The following is a 21947-nucleotide window of genomic DNA, read 5'->3' on the forward strand; positions in this document are numbered from 1 at the left end:
TCAGTGGGCTTATGAATATTAGTAGACAGCCTATCCCCAGAGATGGAGATAGAGAAGTTGAGGAAAGGAAGAAGTGACAGAGATGGACCATGTAAAGGTGAGAGAAGAGTGGAAATTAGAAGCAATGTTGAGAAAGATTTCCAGTTCAGGGCGGGAGCATGAAACGGCACCAACACAGTCATCAATTTACCAGAAAAAGAGTTGGGGGAGGGGGCCTGAGTGGGACTGGAACAAGGAATGTTCGACATATCCCACAAAAAGACAGGCATAACTAGGACCCGTGCGGGTACCGATAGCAACACCTTTTACTTGAAGGAAGTGAGTGGAGTTGAAGGAAAAGTTGTTCAATGTGAGAACAAGTTCAGCCAGGTGGAGGAGAGTGATGGTGGATGGTGACTGGTTGGGCCTCTGTTCAAGGAAGAAGCAGAGAGCCCTCAAACCGTCCTGGTGGAGAATTGAGGTGTAGAAAGATTAGATGTCCATACTGAAGAGGAGGCGGTTAGGGCCAGGAAACTGAAAATTGTCAAAATGACGTAGGGTGTCAGAAGAGTCACGCATGTTTTTTTATCTGTTTGTGGGATCTGGGTGTCGCTGGCGAGGCCAGCATTTGTTGTCCATCCCTAACTGCCCTTGGACTGAGCAGATTGCTTGGCCATTTCAGAAGGCATTTTTAAAAGTCAACCACATTGCTGTGGGTTTGGAGTCACATGTAGGCCAGACCAGGAAAAGATTTCTTACCCTAAAGGACATTAGTGACCCAGATGGATTTTTACAGCAGTCGACAGTGATTTCCTGGTCATCATTAGACCAGCTTTTAATTCCAGATTTATGAATTGAATTCAAAGTTCACCATCTGTGGTGGTGGGATCCAAACCCATGTCCCCAGAACTGGGTTCTGAATTACTAGTCTAGTGACATTATCACTGCACCACCACAGGTGGGAAGAGACTGGACCAGGGGTGAAAAGTTATTGTCAAGATAGGAAGAAATAAGTTCAGTGGGGCAGGAACAGGCTGAAACAATGAGTCTGCCGGGACAGTCCTGTTTGTGGATTTTGGGAAGGAGGTAGAAGCGGGCTGTCCAGGGTTGCAGGACTATGAGGTTGGAACCTGTAAAGGGAAGATCTGCAGAGGAGATGAGGTCAGTGACAGTCCTGTAGACAGTAGCTTGATGTTCAGTGGTGGGGTCATGGTCCAGGGGGAAGTAGGAAGAAGTGTCTGAGAGTTGGCGCTAAGCCTCTGCAAGGTAGAGGTTGGTACACCAGTCAATAACAGCACCACCCTTGTCTGCAGGTTTGATGGCACTGTCAGGGTTAGACCTGAGAGAACGGAGTGCAGAAAGTTCAGAGGGGGACTTCTCTTTGCTTATCTCTTGCCCAACCCCGCATTATTTGCTTAAAACCTATTACATTTCCAGCCTTTGCCATTTCTGATGGTCACTGACCTGAAACATTAACTCTGCTTCTCTCTCCACAGATGCTGCCAGACCTGCCGAGTATTTCAGGCCTTTATTGTTTTTATTCCATTCAACTCAGGAATGTTTCAGGATGGGTGTAGGATGGGAACAATTGACAGCTCTTAGCTTTGAAGATATTCTTTGTTCTAAACAGACAATGTGCCACTATCCGAATGCATGTGTGGCCATCATTTGCAGGATTATCCATTTTCTTGAAAGGCAAAGTCAATTTTTATAACTCTTCTGCTGCAGTCTGTAATTTTTCATTGTCACAATTCTCGAAAGCATGACACCTTACCCTTTCCAGATCTCTGAAGGCTCTATCTGATCAGCTGAAAATTTTCCAAGGTGTTCAGTCACTCTATCTTTATGACAGACTTTAGTAATTTCCTGATAACAGATGTTAGGCTAACTGGTCTCTAATTCCCTGGTTTCACTCTCTCACCTTTCTTAAATAGCAGCACAATATTCAAATCTAATAGAATGGTTCCTGACTCGAGAGAACTTTGGAAGATTATAGTTAGGATATCTGCAATTAGAGTCAGTCCAAGTGACAGCAAGAAACGTCCAAAGGCACTGGATACAGCAAAGGCTATGGGCCCTGACAATATGCTGACAGTAGTACTGAAGACCTGTCCTCCAGGACTAACTTAGACAAACTGTTCCAGTACAGCTACAACACTGGCACCTACCCGACAAAGTGGAAAATTGCCCAAGTATGTCCTGTGACAAAAGCAGGACAAATATAATCCAGTCAATTATTGCCCCATCAGTCTGCTCCCAATCATCAGCAAAGTTATTGAAGGTATCATTGACAGTTCTGATGTTCAGTTTGGGTTCCACCAGAGCCGCTCGGCTCCTGACCTCATCACAGCCGTGATCCAAACATGGACAGATGAGCTGAACTCCAGAGGTGAGATGAGAGTGTGACTGGCCTTGACATCAAGGCAGCATTTGATCGATTGCAGTCTTAGGGATATAAACTGGTTCTGCATCACAAATTCTTCTTTTAACACCTCCCACTGATTCGCTATCATTTTACCCATTAACAGCTTTGCCTAGTTTACTGTTGACAGTCTTTGTCTCATCATATTGAAGTCAGCCTTACCTAAATGTGGAATCTTAGCAGCTGCTTCGCGTTTCTCCCTTTCAAAACACAAATTAAACTCAATCATATTATCACTATTACATAAATGTTCACGCACTGTTAGGTTGCACCATAGGCTGCAGGACTTCCTCAGGGAAGTGTCCCAGGCCCAACCATCTTCAACTCCTCATCAATGACCCTTCCTCCATTATAAGGTCAGGAGTGGGGATGTTCGCTGATGATTGCACTGTTTTCAGTACCATTCACAAATCCTCAGATATTGAAGCAGTCCGTGCCTGCAGGCGAGACCTGGACAACATTCAGGCTTAGGCTGTAAATGGCAAGTAACATTCACACCAGGCAAGCACCAGGCAATGGCCATCTCCAACAAGAGAGAATCTAACCACCATCCATTGATGTTCAACGGTATTACCATCACTGAGCACCTCATCCCCACACCCACCCCACCACCATCAACATCCTGAGAGTTACCACTGACCAGAAACTGAACAGGAGCAGCTCTATAAATACTGTAGCTACAAGAGCAGGTCGGAGGCTGGGAATTCTGCAGTGAGTAACCCACCTCCTGACACCCCAAAGCCTGTTCACTGTCTACAGTCAGGAATCTGATGGAATACTCTCCACTTGCCAGGATGAGTGCAGCTCTAACAACACTCAAGAAGCTCGATACCATCTAAGACAAAGCAGTCAGCTAGATCAACACCCCATCCACCAGTTTAAACATTCACTCCCTCCACCACTGTGCAGTGGCAGCAGTGTGGACCATCTAAAAGATGCACTACAGTAACTTACAAAGCCACCTTCAACAGCACCTTCGAAAACCACAACCTCCACCACCAAGATGAACAGGGACATGGGACACATGGGAATACCACCACCGACAAGTTCCCCTCCAAGCCACACGCCATCCTGACTGAGAACTATATCGCCGTTCCTTCACTGTCGCTGTGTCAAAATCCTGGAACTCGGATCGGGGTGCGAGCGCGGGAGGATCGGGGTGCGAGCGGGGGCGGATCGGGGGGCGAGCGGGGGCGGATCGGGGGGCGAGCGGGGGCGGATCGGGGGGCGAGCGGGGGCGGATCGGGGTGCGAGCGCGGGCGGATCGGGGTGCGAGCGCGGGAGGATCGGGGTGCGAGCGGGGGCGGATCGGGGTGCGACCGGGGGCGGATCGGGGTGCGAGCGGGGGCGGATCGGGGTGCGAGCGGGGGCGGATCGGGGTGCAAGCGGGGGCGGATCGGGGTGCAAGCGCGGGAGGATCGGGGTGCAAGCGCGGGAGGATCGGGGTGCAAGCGGGGGCGGATCGGGGTGCGAGCGCGGGCGGATCGGGGCAGTGCCTATTTAGCACGTTAAAAGCAATTACTACCTCATTAGCACTTCTTCCTTAACAAAATGAAATAATAAAAGACAGGTGCAGCAAAGAGAATCCAGAATATGCACCAATTACAGCTGTGAACTACTGTTCCATGTCTATTACATATTTTTTGTTGGTCAGTAAAGGAATGGAGAGTTTTGCTGTAGTAATTGAGGTATCAGATATTCTTGGAACAACTGTAATGAGTTTAATTCTACTAACCTGTATTTCGTTCAATACTTGTATTATTCTCAAGTATTACATCTCTGGGAGAATGAGTCGCTTCCCTGGTACTGGTTCCTGTGTCCTGATCACCTTCCCTTGTAGCAGGGTGTTGAATCTGACTTTGTTCACTGGTACTGGTTCCTGTGTCCTGATCACCTTCCCTTGCAGCAGGGTGTTGAATCTGACGTTGATTACTTGATGAATTCTCCATTTCAGTTGATATGTTATCTGCAAAACATTGTATTCCAGGTTACAGCAGAGTATGAAGTCCCTCATCCTTTCTCCTATTCTAGTAAGTCTCTTCCACATCCTCTGCAAGGCCTTGATATCCTTCTTATATTGTGGTGCCAGAATTGAACACAATATTCCAGCTGAGTACTAACCAGTGTTTTGTAAAGGTTTAGCATAAACTCCTTGTTTTATTTTAATCTAATCCTCTATGAAGAAAGCCAAGGATCACAAATATGTTTTTTAAACATCCTTCTCAACGTGATCTGCCTCCAGCCCTTCAGGTACACCAACATGTCTCTGTTGCTGCACTTGTTTAAAATTGTACCCCATTACATACATATTGCCTCTCCTTATTCTTCCTGCCAAAATTTACCATGCACACTTCTCTGCTAAATTTCATCTGCCATGTGTTTGCCCAATTTACCTGTCTGTCAATGTCCTCCAGAAGCATGTCATTATTCCCCGAACTGTTTACTGGGTTTTGTGCCCTGTATACCCAAGTTCAGGTCATTAATATACACACAATAGTGCAGTGGTCCTGATACCAACCCCTGGGAGCACCATTATATTTTTTTCTCCAGTCTGAAAAACATCATCACACCACCGTTCCCCGCTTTCCGTCCCTTAGACAATTTTGTATCCACCAGTCCCTTTAACCCTATGGCCTTTCATTTTGCTAACAAGTCTATTATATGGTACTTTGTCAGGCAGCATTTGAAAGTCCATGTGTACAAAATCAACACACTACCCTCATTAACCCACTCCATGACTTCATTGAAGAAGTTGATGACTTTAGGCAAACTTAATTTGCCTTTAACAGATCCGGACTGACTTTCATTTATTGGCCCATAAGTTTACAAGCGCCAATTAATTTTTATTCGGATTATTGTTTCCAAAAGATTCCCCATCATTGACATTCGGCTGGTTGGCCTGTTGTTGGCAGGTGTATCCCTCTTCCCTTTTTTGAACAGGGATGTAACATTTGCAATCCTCCAGTCCGCTGGCACCACCCATCATCCGAGGAGGATTAGAAGATTGTGGTCACAGTCTCCTCAATTTCCACCCTTCCTTCCCTCAGTAATTCAGGATACATCCCAATCAGACCTGATGACTTTTCTACTTGAAAGGACTGCCAACCTTTTAAGGACATTCTCTTTGTCTATTTTTATTCTACTCAATATCACTCCTGCCTCCTCCTTTCATGCTGCATTGACAGCCTCCTCTTCCCTAGTGAAAGCACATGTAAATTACTCATTTAATACCTTATCCATGCCCTCTGCCTCCACAAATTCTCATTTTTTGGTCCCTAATCAGGTCCACTATTCCTCGGACTACCCTTTCATTATTATGTATTTATAAAACAATTCTGGATTCCCTTTTATGTTTGCCACTAATCTATTCTCATATGCTCTCTTGGCCCTTCATATTCCCTTTAAGATCTCCTCTGCATTTGTTATATTCAGTTTTGTTCTCTACTGTCGTCCGAACTTTACAATTCCCATGTACTGTATTTTTCCATCTCATTTTGACCTGTATATCGTTTATCACCCAGGGTGCTCCAGGTGTGAATGCCGTTCCTTCCTTCTTCCCGTGCTCCAATAGGAATGTGTCTACTCTGGATGAAGCATCTCCTATTTGACGTCCTCCCATTTTTCATTATTGTTTTGCTGGACAATTTTTGATTCCAATCCATCTGAGCCAGATCCCTTTTCAACTCAGTAAAGTGAGTCCTCCTGTACTGAAGTATGTTTGATTGTACCTTGTCCTTTTCCGTTACTGTTATTATTCGAAGCTGGATGAGATTATGATCACAGTTCCACAAATGCTCTCCCACTAAAACATGCTACATTTCTCCACTTTATTCCCCAGAGGGAATCTTGAGAATTCTCTACCCCAGAGAGTTGTGGATGTTCCCTCATTAAGAATATTTAAATCCGAGATAGATAGATTTTTGATCTCTCAGGGAATCGAGAGATATGGGGAGTGGGCGGGAAAGTGGAGTTGAGGCAGAAGATCAGCCATGATCGTACTGAATGCTGGAACAGACTCAAGGGGCCTCCTGTTCCTATTTCTTATGTTCTTATCTTCATAGAACTAGATTCAGCAAAACTTCCTTCCTTGTTAGGCTGGAAACACTGATAAAGGAAGTTTTCTTGTATACATTTTAGGAATTGCTCCCACTCTTTGCATGTTACACTGTTATTATCCCAGTCTATATTAGGATGATTGAAATTTCCCTTCATCACTACACTGCAGTTCTTACATCTTCCTATAAATTGCCTGCAATTTGCTCCTCAATCACTTTTCCATTATTTGGTGGTCTATATTACTCAGTAATGCAATAGCTCCTCTATTGTTGGTTAATTGTAATCAAATACATTCTTGTCCTTCTCCACTCAACAACATCAACCCTCTCCAGAGCTACAATAGTTTTTTGATCTATACAGCAAACATATCCCTTCTTAACGTTCCCTAATACCTTGTAATCAGGAATATTAAGTTCCCAATTTGCTCCTTCTTGGAGTATCTCTGCTACTGCCATTGTATCATTCTTCTATGTGGCGACTTGCGCCTGTATCTCACCGACCTTATTTACCATGCCACATGTATTCAGGTATCTGCACTCCAAACACATCTTAGACTGCTTCACATTTGGCTGCTTTCCATTCCCTTGTATTATTGCACTATTATTTACACTAGTTCCATTTGCTTCTCCCAGTCCTCTGTGCATCTAGTTTCCCCGCACGACATTTTATTCTGGTGCTCACCCCACTGCCCAATTAACTTAAACCATCTCCCAAAGTACCAGTGAACTATACAGTGAGGACACTGATCCCAGCTGTGTTCAGGTGTAACCTCTCCATCTTCTCCAGGTCTATCCTGCCCCAGACCTTATCCCATTGCCCCAGAATCTGAAACTCTCTCCTGCACCATTTCTCCAGACACACATTAACCTGGAGTACTGTGGTTAGTTCTGGGCATCTTAGGAAGGATATATTGGCCTTGGAGAGAGTGCAGCACAGATTTGCAACAGTGATACTGGAACTTCAAGGGTTACATTTCAAAAGAGAGATTCCAGAGGTTTGGGTTGCATCCCCTGGAATTAAGAAGGTGATTTGAGTGAAATTTTCAACATATTATGGGAATGGTTATGGTAAATAGAAAGAAGCCATTTCTGTTGGTTGGGGAATTTAGGATGAGGGGAAAGAGTCTACAAATTAGAGAATGAGGTGTGTGGTAACACTTCGACATGTGAAGGGTGGCAGAAATTTGGAACACTCTGCTGCAAACAGCAATTGATGCTGGGCCAAATGATAGACCTACACCTCAAATTAATGCATATTTGTTCCCTAATCTCATTTAAAGGGATATCGGGCAAAGGCAGCTCTATGGAGTTAGGTGAAAGATTTTTTTTTTTTTAAATCACTGGGTCCATCCTCCCCAGGATACGCACTGCCTGATCACACTGGGTCCATCCTCCCCAGGTTACACACTGTCTGATCATACTGGGTCCATCCTCCCCAGGTTACACACTGTCTGATCATACTGGGTCCATCCTCCCCAGGTTACACACTGTCTGATCATACTGGGTCCATCCTCCCCGGGTTACACACTGTCTGATCATACTGGGTCCATCCTCCCCGGGTTACACACTGTCTGATCACACTGGGTCCATCCTCCCCGGGTTACACACTGTCTGATCACACTGGGTCCATCCTCCCCAGGTTACACACTGTCTGATCACACTGGGTCCATCCTCCCCAGGTTACACACTGTCTGATCATACTGGGTCCATCCTCCCCGGGTTACACACTGTCTGATCACACTGGGTCCATCCTCCCCAGGTAACACACTGTCTGATCACACTGGGTCCATCCTCCCCAGGTTACACACTGTCTGATCACACTGGGTCCATCCTCCCCGGGTTACACACTGTCTGATCACACTGGGTCCATCCTCCCCAGGTTACACACTGTCTGATCACACTGGGTCCATCCTCCCCAGGTTACACACTGTCTGATCATACTGGGTCCATCCTCCCCGGGTTACGCACTGCCTGATCACACTGGGTCCATCCTCCCCAGGTTACACACTGTCTGATCATACTGGGTCCATCCTCCCCAGGTTACACACTGTCTGATCATACTGGGTCCATCCTCCCCAGGTTACACACTGTCTGATCATACTGGGTCCATCCTCCCCGGGTTACACACTGTCTGATCATACTGGGTCCATCCTCCCCGGGTTACACACTGTCTGATCACACTGGGTCCATCCTCCCCGGGTTACACACTGTCTGATCACACTGGGTCCATCCTCCCCAGGTTACACACTGTCTGATCACACTGGGTCCATCCTCCCCAGGTTACACACTGTCTGATCATACTGGGTCCATCCTCCCCGGGTTACACACTGTCTGATCACACTGGGTCCATCCTCCCCAGGTAACACACTGTCTGATCACACTGGGTCCATCCTCCCCAGGTTACACACTGTCTGATCACACTGGGTCCATCCTCCCCGGGTTACACACTGTCTGATCACACTGGGTCCATCCTCCCCAGGTTACACACTGTCTGATCACACTGGGTCCATCCTCCCCAGGTTACACACTGTCTGATCATACTGGGTCCATCCTCCCCGGGTTACACACTGTCTGATCACACTGGGTCCATCCTCCCCTGGTTACACACTGTCTGATCATACTGGGTCCATCCTCCCCAGGTTACACACTGTCTGATCATACTGGGTCCATCCTCCCCGGGTTACACACTGTCTGATCACACTGGGTCCATCCTCCCCAGGTTACACACTCTCTGATCATACTGGGTCCATCCTCCCCAGGTTACACACTGTCTGATCACACTGGGTCCATCCTCCCCGGGTTACGCACTGTCTGATCATACTGGGTCCATCCTCCCCGGGTTACACACTGTCTGATCACACTGGGTCCATCCTCCCCGGGTTACGCACTGTCTGATCACAGTGGGTCCATCCTCCCCGGGTTACGCACTGTCTGATCATACTGGGTCCATCCTCCCCAGGTTACACGCTGTCTGATCACACTGGGTCCATCCTCCCCAGGTTACACACTGTCTGATCACACTGGGTCCATCCTCCCCAGGTTACACACTGTCTGATCATACTGGGTCCATCCTCCCCAGGTTACACACTGTCTGATCACACTGGGTCCATCCTCCCCGGGTTACGCACTGTCTGATCATACTGGGTCCATCCTCCCCAGGTTACACACTGTCTGATCACACTGGGTCCATCCTCCCCGGGTTACACACTGTCTGATCACACTGGGTCCATCCTCCCCGGGTTACGCACTGTCTGATCATACTGGGTCCATCCTCCCCAGGTTACACACTGTCTGATCGCACTGGGTCATCTTCCTCGGGTTACACACTGTCTGATCACACTGGGTTCATCCTCCCCGGGTTACGCACTGTCTGATCACACTGGGTCCATCCTCCCCGGGTTACGCACTGTCTGATCTCACTGGGTCCATCCTCCCCGGGTTACACACTGTCTGATCACACTGGGTCCATCCTCCCCGGGTTACGCACTGTCTGATCATACTGGGTCCATCCTCCCCAGGTTACACACTGTCTGATCACACTGGGTCCATCCTCCCCGGGTTACACACTGTCTGATCACACTGGGTTCATCCTCCCCGGGTTACGCACTGTGATCACACTGGGTCCATCCTCCCCGGGTTACGCACTGTCTGATCATACTGGGTCCGTCCTCCCCAGGTTACACACTGTCTGATCACACTGGGTCCATCCTCCCCAGGTTACACACTGTCTGATCACACTGGGTCCATCCTCCCCAGGTTACACACTGTCTGATCACACTGGGTTCATCCTCCCCGGGTTACGCACTGTCTGATCACACTGGGTCCATCCTCCCCGGGTTACGCACTGTCTGATCATACTGGGTCCATCCTCCCCGGGTTACGCACTGTCTGATCATACTGGGTCCATCCTCCCCAGGTTACACACTGTCTGATCACACTGGGTCCATCCTCCCTGGGTTACGCACTGTCTGATCACACTGGGTCCAGCCTCCCTGGGTTACGCACTGCTTGATCACACTGGGACCATCCTCCCCTGTCACATCGTTATCTCTGCTGAAAATCATACTTCTGTAATATCTTTATTTCAAAAGGAGAATTTACTGTTGATGTGAGGTTCCCATTAAATTTTACTGATTTTGTGATGGATCACCAGGAATCATCTTATTCACAGGTGCCCAGCTCGGAGAAGTACTCGAAGAGGAGACTGATATTGAAGAGGTCTGGGAGATACAACCCTTTGCAGGTGGGAGGAGTTTGAGACTTTTAATAACAAATATTTCACCATCAAAGAGGAATGTGTAATGCCTAAGTGTGTTGTGAGGTTTTCAAGTATTTTAATAAGTAATGAAAATATCATGATTTGTAATCTGGGGTATCAGCTACTTAGTAAATGGGGATTTCTTTTAGTTTAGTTGTATACAAAAAGTCTTAGAATGTGAAATTTTGTCTTGTAATTCTTGAAATTGGTTTGGGCGCTTATATCTCTTATTTTTAACATTAACAGTCTCGCTAAGTTTGTAATTGTCCCTTTTTAAACAGTGAGATAGTGAGACCATTGATATGTGGAATATCTTAACGGGTTTTCCAATCTCAGAAAACACCAATAATGTGTAATTACACATTGACAATTATATGCAATCATAATTCTCCAACTATATCTGTGTCTCACTGTTTGTCTGCCCTCACCCGTGTGTTCAATTAAAACTATCAGCGTACTTTTCTTTACCCACTGTGGAAAGCTAAAAGTGACTCGGTCACATCAGTAATTTCTCCAAACTATAGCTGAAGTTATCTTCCGGCAATAATTTATAACCAAATTTGAGACCTTGTAAAATTCAGTTACCTACTGTTTCATTCACCGACACTGGGATAATAAACACTTAACAACAAATTATATTTTCACAGCACTTTAAACATCGGAAACCATCCCAAAGCGCTTCACAGAAGCCAAATCAGACAAAAGATGGGCGCTGAATAAAGGATGTAGAACGAGGGGTGGCCAAAAGATTGATCAAGTTAGTCATTTTTAAGCAGTGTCCAAATTGAGGAGAGGGAGGTGGAGAGGTTTAGGTGGGAATTGCAGAGCAGAGATCAGGACCAGCAGAAAGTGTGACCACCATAGTTGGAGTGAAGAGAGGGTGAAATATACAAGAGACCAGAATTTGAGAAATGGAGTGTTCTCAGAGGGCGTCTTGCTGAGCTGGAAGAGGAAGGAGACCATGAATGGAGTTAAACAGAACGATTAGTACAAAAGCAAAATAGTGCAGATGCTGGAAATCTGAAATAAATCAGAAAATGCTGGAAATGCTCAGCAGGTCAGGCAGCATTTCTGAAGAGAAAATCAGAGTTAACGTTTCAGCTCTGTGACCCCTTGTTTTTTTTTAGAGATACAGCACTGAAACAGGCCCTTCGGCCCACCGAGTCTGTACTGACCAACAACCACCCATTTATACTAATCCTACATTAATCCCATATTCCCTACCACATCCCCACCATTCTCCTACCACCTACCTATACTAGGGGCAATTTTATAATGGCCAATTAACCTATCAACCTGCAAGTCTTTGGCATGTGGGAGGAAACCAGAGCACCCGGAGGAAACCCACGCAGACACAGGGAGAACTTGCAAACTCCACACAGGCAGTACCCAGAATTGAACCCGGGTCGCTGGAGCTGTGAGGCTGCGCTGCTAACCACTGCGCCGCCCCAAAATAAGTTTAGAAATAAGAGCTCACCCATTTAAGACAGAGATGAGGAGAGGGTCGTGAATCTTTGGAACTCTCTTCCTCAAAAGGCAGTGGAAGCAGCGTCTCCAAATATTTTTAAGACAGAGGTACATAGATTCTTGATAAACAAGGGAGTGAAAGGTTATTGGTGGTAGATGGGAATGTGGAGTTGAGGTTACAGTCCCATCAGCCGTGATCTTGTTGAATGACAGAGCGGGTTTGAGGGGCCGAGTGGCCTACTCCTGCTCTAATTTTGTATGTTTATCTCGGTGGGGGATGCAGCAATGATAATGCCATTAAATGTCAAGGGGAGCTGGTTAGTTTCTCTCTTCCTGGAGATGTTCTTTGCCTTGCACTTGTGTGGCACGAATGTTATTTGCCCGGACAGCATGACTACACGACCCAACCCGACGGAACTCAACAACATTTCAACACTCCCCACTGCTCTCATGCTCAGATTTCTGTTCTGGGATTACTGCAGTGTTCCAGTGAACATCAACGCATGCTTGAGGAACAGCATCTCATTTACTGATTAGGGCACACTACAGCCTGCACACTGAGATCAATAATTTCAGAGCATAACAGGTCCCCCATTTTACTTTTATTTTTCGTTATTTTTTTCTTTTTTCGTGTGTTTATTTTATTTCATCTTAATTTGTTCAGTTTGCTTACCCACTGGGTTTTTTCATGTTTATTCTTGCGGCTGTTCAGTTTTCAGTCCATTAACACCCTATCTGTACTTATGCTTTGTCTTTCAACACACCAGTAACATATTGTTTGCCTTTGCTCCATGACCTCCTGGTCAGCTATTCTGTGACCTTGTCCGATCAACATCTCCTTTGTTATCTCTTGCCCCACCCCCGCTTTACTTGTTTAAAACCTTTCACATTTCTAATATTTGCCAGTTCTGAAGAAGCGTCACTGCCCTGAAACGTTAACTCTGCTTCTCTCTCCACAGATGCTGCCAGACCTGCTGAGAATTTCCAGCATTTCTTGTTTTGATCCATCGTCCCTACATTCCCCGCCCTGTACAACACTGTCCTAATAATGTTAAATAGCACTGAAATTACTGATCTTTTAACCGTGGTAACAGTGACTGCATTTCTCCCAGTTCTTTCTGTTTGTTGTTCAGAAGGGAAATCCGGTTCCCTCGCCTGAATAATTTCTGTGTCATCAATTCAATTTAAACGCTCGCCATGAAACCTGCTGTTTATAATCTTTCCCACATAATCTGTCGTCTTACTGCCCAGTTCTTCAATTCCTGCAAGCCAAGGAACTAACCCTGATTCTGTGGATCCATGAACATGCTTATCCTGAAATAAAGGGGCAACAACACGCGAGTTTAAAAGAGAATTGTAAGAGATTGCTACACTTACTGACTCACTGTCCCTCCAATTCAGTTCACTGTACTTGATATCAAGATGATGCTGAAATGGTGGAACACAGTGAATACTCTGGGTTGTGACTACATTCCACCAGTAGCAGCTGAAGAGCTGAGCACCATCACAAGCTGTCTGAGCCAAGCAATTCCAAAGCATCTGACACTGACATATTGGACAATATAAAACATTGACCAGCTGCATCTTATCCACAAAGTCTAAACTTATCACCTATCAGCCACCTCACAATGATCAGCAAAGTGATAGATGGACTCATCAATAGTGCCATCAAATGTCAGCAATGACCCAACAATAACCTGTTTATGGGTGTTCAGTTCATATTGTACCTGAAATCTTCAGACTTATTCACAAATACAAGAGTTAAATTCTGGAGAAGTGCTGATCGCGACTCCCCTTTAACAAGGCAGCATTTCACTCACTTTGGGACCGAAGAATCCTGAACTCAATACGGATAAAAGAATACCCCCAACCACAACCCCATAACCATCAACCTCTCCACTCCCACCACCCCATACCCCCTCCCCCAAACTCAGGGTTGGAAACTTTAAATTTCAGTGATAGTTAGGGATTATGTTGAAGAGTCCCGGACTCTAGCTTTGCGGTCATTACCGTTTACGAACGTGTATTAGGAGCAGGAGTAGGCCACTCGACCCCTCGAGCCTGCTCCGCCATCCAATATGTTCATGGCTAAACTGCAACTCCACATTTCCACCTACCCCCGATAATCTTCCACCCCTTTGCTTTTCAAGAATCTAACTACCTCTGCCTTAAAAATATTCAAAGACTCTGCTTCCACCGCCTTTTGAGGAAGAGAGTTCCAAAGATTCACGACCCTCAGAGAAAAAAATTCTCATCTCTGTCTTAAATGGGCAACCCCTTATTTTTAAACAGTGACCCACTAGTTCTAGATTCTCCCACAAGAGGAAACATCCTAAACATCCTTTCCACATCCACCCTGTCAAGACCCCTCAGGATCTTATATGATTCAATCAAGTCGACTCTTCCTCTTCTAATTTCCAGCAGATCCAAGCATAGGCTGTCCAATCTTTCCTCATAAGACAGTCCGCCCATTCCAGGTATTAGTCTAGTAAACCTTCTCTGTACTGCCTCCAACGCATTTACATCCTTCCTTAAATAAGGAGACCAGTACTGTACACGGTATTCCAGATGTGGTCTCACCAATGCCCTGTATAACTGACGCACAACCTCCCTACTTTTGTATTCAATTCCCCTCATTATAAACAATAACATTCTATTAGCTTTCCTAATTTCCTGCTGTACTTGCATACTAACCTTTAGTGATTCATGCACGAGGACACCCAGATCCCTCTGCATCCTCTCACCATTTAGATAATATGCTTGTTTTTTTAATTCTTCCTGCCAAAATGGACAATTTCACATTTTTCCACATTGTACTCCATTTGCCAGGTCTTTGCCCACTCATTTAAACTATCTATATCCGTCTGTCGCCTCCTTATGACCTCGTCACAACTTACTTTCCTACCTATCTTTGTTTCATCAGCAAATTTAGCAACAATATCTTTGGTCCCTTCATCTAAGTAATTTATATAAATTGTAAAAAGTTGAGGCCCCAGCACTGATTCCTGTGGCACACTACCCGTTACTTCTTACCGACCAGAAAATTACCCATTTATGCCTACTCTCTGTTTCCTGTCAGCTAACCAATCTTCTATCCATGCCAATTTGTTGGCCCCTAACACCATGAGTTTTTATTTTCTGCAATGACCTGTGAAGTGGCACCTTATCAAATGTCTTCTGGAAATCGAAGTACAGTACATCCACCGGTTCCCCTTCATCCACAGCACACATTACTCCCTCAAAGAACTCCAATAAATTAGTTAAACATGATTTCCCTCTCACAAAACCATGTTGACTCTGCCTGATTACCTTGAATTTTTCTAAGTGCCCTGCTATAACATCTTTGATAATAGCTTCTAACATTTTCTCGAAGACAGATGTTATGCTAACTGGCCTGTAGTTTCCTGCTTTCTGTCTCCCTCCCTTTTTGAATAAAGGAGTTACATTCACTATTTTCCAATCTAACAGAACCTTCCCCGAACCTAAGGAATTTGGGAAAATTAAAACTAACACATCAACTATCTCACTAGCCACTTCTTTTATCACCCAAGGATGAAGTCCATCAGGACCCAGGAACTTGTCAGCCTGCAGCTCCAACAATTTGTTCAGTATCACTTCCCTGGTGATTGTAATTTTCTTAAGTTCCTCCCTCCCTTCCATTTCCTAACTTATAACTAATTCTGGAATGTTGCTTGTATCATCAATAGTGAAGACCAATGCAAAATACCTGTTCAGTTCATCTGCCATTTCCTTACTATCCATTATTAGTTCCCCAGACTCACTTTCGATAGGACCAACACTCACTTTGTTAAATCTTTAATATCTACAGAAGCTCTTACAATTTGTCTTTATATTTCCAGCTAGTTTTCTCTCGTATGTTAATTTTACCTTCCTTATCAATCTTTTAGTCATTCTTTGCTTTTTTTTAATATTCTGTCCAATCTTCTGACCTGCCTCCCATCTTTGCACAATTATAGACTTACACTGTTCATACACTAGAAATATATTTAAACATTATTTACAACAGTAGAATTTTAGCGAGCGAGACTATATTTGGCAGTTTTATTTTGTTAAATGGTGCTGTTTCCAGTAAGTTAATTTCCGAATAAAACAATTCTTTGTAACTCGATCCATTATGGATATTACAACTTATCAATAACATTGAACAACTACGCAGAGAAAAGGCGAGGAGTCCATTCGGGTACATAAAAAGTCTATGATTGTGTTCAGTAAATTCAGGGTCCTTACCTTGTGCTGTGTCTCTGGATTCTGGTTGCAGAATGCCTGGTGGGTTAGAGTTGTGTGTTCTGCACACACCCTAGTTAAAGATTAATCCCACATTCCAGTCAGAAAGATGACCTTCAGACTTTTCATTACAACACAACACGCCCTGTTGTTTGGAGCAAGGAGAATCTGAATCCCACACGGTCACAGTCAAATTCAAACTGAATTACTGAGCTTTTATCCAATGTCATGGATTCTATGTATGGTAACAATGACTAAATTCTCCCTCAACTCTTCTATCTGAGAGTGTGGTGGAAGATGATTCAATCAAGGCATTCAAACCAGAACGAGACTGTTATTTGAATAGGAAGAATGTGCAGGGTTACAGGTAGAAGGCATGGGGACGGTATTAGGTGAATTGTTCATTGAGAGAGCTGCTGCAGGCACGATGGGCCGAATGGCCTCGTTCGGCACTGTAACGATTCTGTGACCTGTGGTTCAGAAAACGCCACAGAAAAAGGATGTTTCCAATTTCATTGTTCAGCACAAAGCCTGATTATTATTGGACTATAAAAGGGCACAGATCGCAAGGGACAAAGATTGCAATTCTTGGAATCAAACACCAGAATAAAATGCACAGTCAACCAATCATTGTAATTTATTAGCAATAGAGCAATGATTATAAAATTCATCAGACCGTCTTCAGTTTATTGATCAGCCTTGATCAGGATGTTCACCCCCATGAATATTATACTCCAAGTCTCACTTACTGCAACTGAATCAGCAAATGTGTGTCATAAATAAGTGAAACAACTGTAACATTGAATAATTCCTTAACATTTGTGTGACTGTAAATTTATAATTTAATTTCATTTTTAAAAATCTGACGGATGATTCAATTTAGAATCTCAAGGAATTTGAAAATTAATTTCTTACTTAAAATTATATTTCTCCTGACTCCCCCATGTCTAATTCCCTTTCCTCTGTCTCCGTGTTACTCCTTCCAGGTTTGTCTACCTATTATGGTCCTAACTTACGAAGTTTTCATTCCTCCCTCACCTCCTACAATCCTAATTCCCCCATAAAACCACAGAACCAGAGAAAGGGTAAGGCACAGAAAGAAGCTATTCAGCCCATCATGACTGCACTGGCTGAAAAAAAACTAGCCTCCAATCTAATCCCACCTTCCAGCACCTGCTCCACAGCCTTGTGGGTTACAGCAGCACTTCATGTGCAGGTCCAGGTACCTTTTAAATGAGTTGAGGGTTTCTGCCTCCACCACTGATCCGGGCAGTGAATTCCAGATACCCACCACCCTCTGGGTGAAAAAGTTTTTCCTCATGTCCCCTCTAATCCTTCTACCAATCACCTTAAATCTGCGCCCCCTGGTAATTGACCTCTCCACCAGAGGAAACAGGTACTTCCTGTCTACTCTATCTAGGCCCCTCATAATTTTGTACAGCACAATTAAGTCACTATGTTCTCAGGAAAACGACCCTACCCTATCCGATCTTTCCTCATAGCTGCAACTTACAAGCCCTGGCAACATTCTTGTAAATCTCCTCTGTACTCTCTTCAGAGCAATTATGTCCTTCCTGTAATGTGACCAGAACTGTACGCAATATTCCAGCTGTGGCCTAACCAGCGTTTTATACAGTTCCAGCATTACATCCCTGCGTTTGTATTCTATACCTCAGCCAATATAGGAAATCATTCCATGTGCCCTCTTCACCAGTCTACCTGTCCTGCCACCTTCAGGGACCTGTGGACATGCACTCCAAGGTCTCTCACTTCTTCTACCCCTTTCAATATCCTTCCTTGCTTTATGTGTCCTCCCCAAATGCATTACCTCACACTTCTCCGGATTGAATTCCATTTGCCACTTTTCTGCCCACTCAACCAAACCATTGATATCATTCTGGAGTCTACAGCTATCCTCTTCACTATCAACTACATGGCCAATTTTTCTGTCACCTGCAATTTTCCCAATCATGCCTCCCACATTAAAGTGCAAATCACTAATATATACCACAAACAGCAAGTGACCAACACTGAGCCCTGCGGAATGCTACTGGAAACTGCTTCGCACTCACAAAAACATCCGTCGACCATTACCCTTTGTTTCCTGTCACTAAGCCAATTTTGGAAATGATTCTCAGTGTCACATTGCAATGACTGGCCTGGATAAAGTCCCTCATACCTGTTCATTGCCTTTGTGCCAAGACCCGCTGGCTCCCAATCTGCCAGTAAATTGGTTTGAAGATTTTTCCCTGCCGATTACAAATCCTTCTTGCCTGATATCCTCCCGATCTCTTTAATCTCTTCCAGCCATATGTCACTGTATATACTGTCCGCTCCTCGGAACGTTCCTGTGGAATAAAATTGTTCCTCATTCACTACAATCTCTGCTCCAAACTCAGCAAATATTAGTCAAGAAACTATACCCAGGGTATCTGGAGCTCATAGGAACAGCATTAGGGTCATAGACAGAAACAGGCCCTTCGGCCCACTGTGTCCATGCCAGCCATCAAGCCTACCTATTCTAATCCCATTTTCCAGCACTTGGCCCGTAGCCTTGTATGCTATGGCGTTTCAAGTGCTCATCTGAATACTTCTTCAATGTTGAGAGGGTTCCTGCCTCTACCCACCCTTCAGGCAGTGTGTTTCAGATTCCAACCACCCTCTGGGTGGAAACATTTTTCCTCAAATCCCCTCTAAACCTCCTGCCCCCCTGGTTATTGATCCCTCGGTCAAGGGAGAAAGTTTCTTCCTATCTACCCCATCAATGCTCCTCATAATTTTGTATACCTTAATCATGTCTCCCCTCAGCCTTCTCTGCTCTAAGGAAAACAACCCTAGCTTTTTCAGTCTCCCTTCATAGATGAAATGCTCCAGCCAAGGCAACATCCTGGTGAATCTCCTCTTTACCATCTCCAGTGCAATCACATCCTTCCTATTGTGTGGTGCCCAGAACTGTACACAGTACTCCAGCTATGGCCTAACTAGCGTTTTATACAGCTCCATCATAACCTCCCTGCTCTTATGTTCCATGCCTCCGCTAATAAAGGCAAGTATCCCATATGCCTTCCTAACTACCTTATCTACCTGTGCTGCTGCCTTCAGTGATCTATGGACAAGTACACCAAGGTCCCTCTGACCCTCTATACCTCCTAGAGTCCTACCATTCATTGTATGTTACCTTGACTTGTTATTCCTCCCAAAATGCATGACCTCACACTTCTCAGGATTAAATTCCATTTGCCACTGCTCCGCCCATCTTACCAACCCATCTATCGCGTCCTGTAATCTAATGCTTTCCTCCTCACTATTTACGACACCGCCAATTTTCATGTAATCTGCAAACTTACTGATCACACCTCCTATATTCATGTCTAAATCATTAACGTACACTACAAACAGCAAGGGTCCCAGCACCGATCCCTGTGGTACACCACTGGTCACAGGCCTCCATTCGCAAAAACAACCCTCAACCACAACCCTCTGCCTCCTGCCACTAAGCCAATTTTGGATCCAATTTGCCAACTTGCCCTGGATCCCATGGGCTCTTACCTTCTTGACCAATCTCCCATGTGGGACTTTATCAAAAGCCTTACTGAAGTCCATGTAGACTACATCAACTGCTTTACCCTCATTGACACATCTAGTTACCTCCTCGAAAAATTCAATCAAATTTGTTAGACATGATCTTCCCCTGACAAAGCCATGCTGACTATCCTTGATTAATCCCTGCCTCTTCAAGTGGAGATTAATCCTGTCCCTCAGAATTTTTTCCAATAGTGTCCCGACCACTGATGTTAGACTCACTGACCTGTAACTACCTGGCTTATCCCTACTACCCTTCTTGAATAATGGTACCACATTCACTGTCCTCCAGTCCTCTGGCACTTCTCCTGTGGCCAGACTGGATTTTAAAATTTGTGTCAGAGCCTCTGCTATCTCCTCCCTTGCCTCACATAATAGCCTGGGATACATCTCATCTGGGCCTGGCGATTTATCCACTTTTAAGCCCGTTAAAACCTCCTCCCTTTCAACGCTAATTTGTTCAAGTATATCACAATCCCCCTCCCTGATCTCACCTACAGTCGGCCATTCCAGCTCGAGAGCCCTTTCTGCCATGCAATATGATCATGGCTGATCTGTGACCTCACTCGATACAAACTGCCTTTGCCCAATAACCACAGAATTAGTCCAGCACTGAAGGATTCAGCCCATCACATTTGCACTGGCTATCCGAGTAAACAATTCATTTTGTGTCATTCCCCTGCCTTCTCGCCATAACCCTGCACATTCTTCCTTTTCAGATAACTATATAATTCCTTTTTGAATATCTCAATTGAACCTGCCTCCATCGCACTCTCTGGCAGTGCACTCCAGATCATAACCACTTGCTGCATGAAAAAGTTTTCCCTCGTGTCACCATTGTTTATTTTTGCCAATTACCTTAGGTCTGTGCCCTCTCATTCTTGATTCTTTCAGGATTGGGAACAGTTTCTCCCCATCGACTCTGCCCAGACCTCTCACGATTTGGAATACCTCTATCAAATCTCCTTTCAGCCTTCTGTTCTCCAAAGAAAACAGTCCCAACTTCTCCAATCCCTCTTCGTAGGAAGGAAGTAAAGCTGGTAACAGGAGGTAGAAAAATAGCAAGTGACATCAGAAGGCAGGCAAAAGAAAGGCAAGCGTCAACTTTGCTTAGAATGCAGAATAATGTCAAGAAGACAAGCTTAAGGGCACTCTACCTGAATGCATGCAGCATTCACAACAAGATAGATGATTTAAAGGCCCAAATAGAGGCAATAATCACCATAACAGAAATGTGATTACAGGGTGACCAAGATTGGAACTGAATATTCAAAGATATTCAACTTTTAGGAAGAACAGGCAAAAAGGAAAAGGAGGTGGTTTTGCGCTGATAATAAGGGATGGGATTAGTACATTAGTAAGTGAGGATCTCAGATCGGAAGAACAAATGTGGAATCTGTTTGGGTGGAGCTAAGAAACAGCAAAGTACAGCAAATATTGGTAGGAGTTGTTGATAGGCCAAACAGTAGCGGTAGTGTGGGGTAAGGTATTAATCAGGAGATTAGAGAAGCATATGGTATGGGTAATACAGTAATCATGGGTGACTTCAATCTGCACATAGACTGGGTAAACCTAATGAGCACTAATGCTGTGGAGGACGAGTTCCTGGAGCACGTTTGGGATGGTTTTCTAGAGCGGTATGTTGAGGAACTGATGAGAGAACAGGCTATTTTAGATCTAATATTATGTAATGAGAAAGGGCTAATTAATAATCTTGTCGTAAAAGAACTTTTAGGGATGAGTGACCATAATATGCTAGAATTTTACATTATGTTTGAAAGTGAGGTATTTGAATCTGAAGCCAGGGTTTAAATTGGAAATGGAAATCAAGAAGGCATGAGGGACAAATTGGATAAGGTGGATTGGGAAAATTCATTAAAAGGTATGACAGTACATAGGCAATGATCTGATTGGGCATCGTCAATATGGATTTATGAAA

The 21947-nt window shown here is 44.7% G+C and overlaps 1 protein-coding gene across 1 annotated transcript in view; it reads right to left on the reverse strand.

Annotated features, from left to right (window-relative positions):
- The window catches only part of LOC137385166 (NACHT, LRR and PYD domains-containing protein 3-like), a 96855-nt gene that overhangs the window by 70863 nt on the left and 4045 nt on the right, over nt 1–21947 (reverse strand). The window contains exon 2 of the mRNA XM_068060132.1: nt 4137–4367. Coding sequence (XP_067916233.1) covers nt 4137–4367 — 231 coding nt within the window. The remainder of the gene's footprint in view (nt 1–4136; nt 4368–21947) is intronic.

Source organism: Heterodontus francisci, chromosome 28, assembly GCF_036365525.1.
Source record: "Heterodontus francisci isolate sHetFra1 chromosome 28, sHetFra1.hap1, whole genome shotgun sequence".
NCBI lineage: Eukaryota > Metazoa > Chordata > Chondrichthyes > Heterodontiformes > Heterodontidae > Heterodontus > Heterodontus francisci.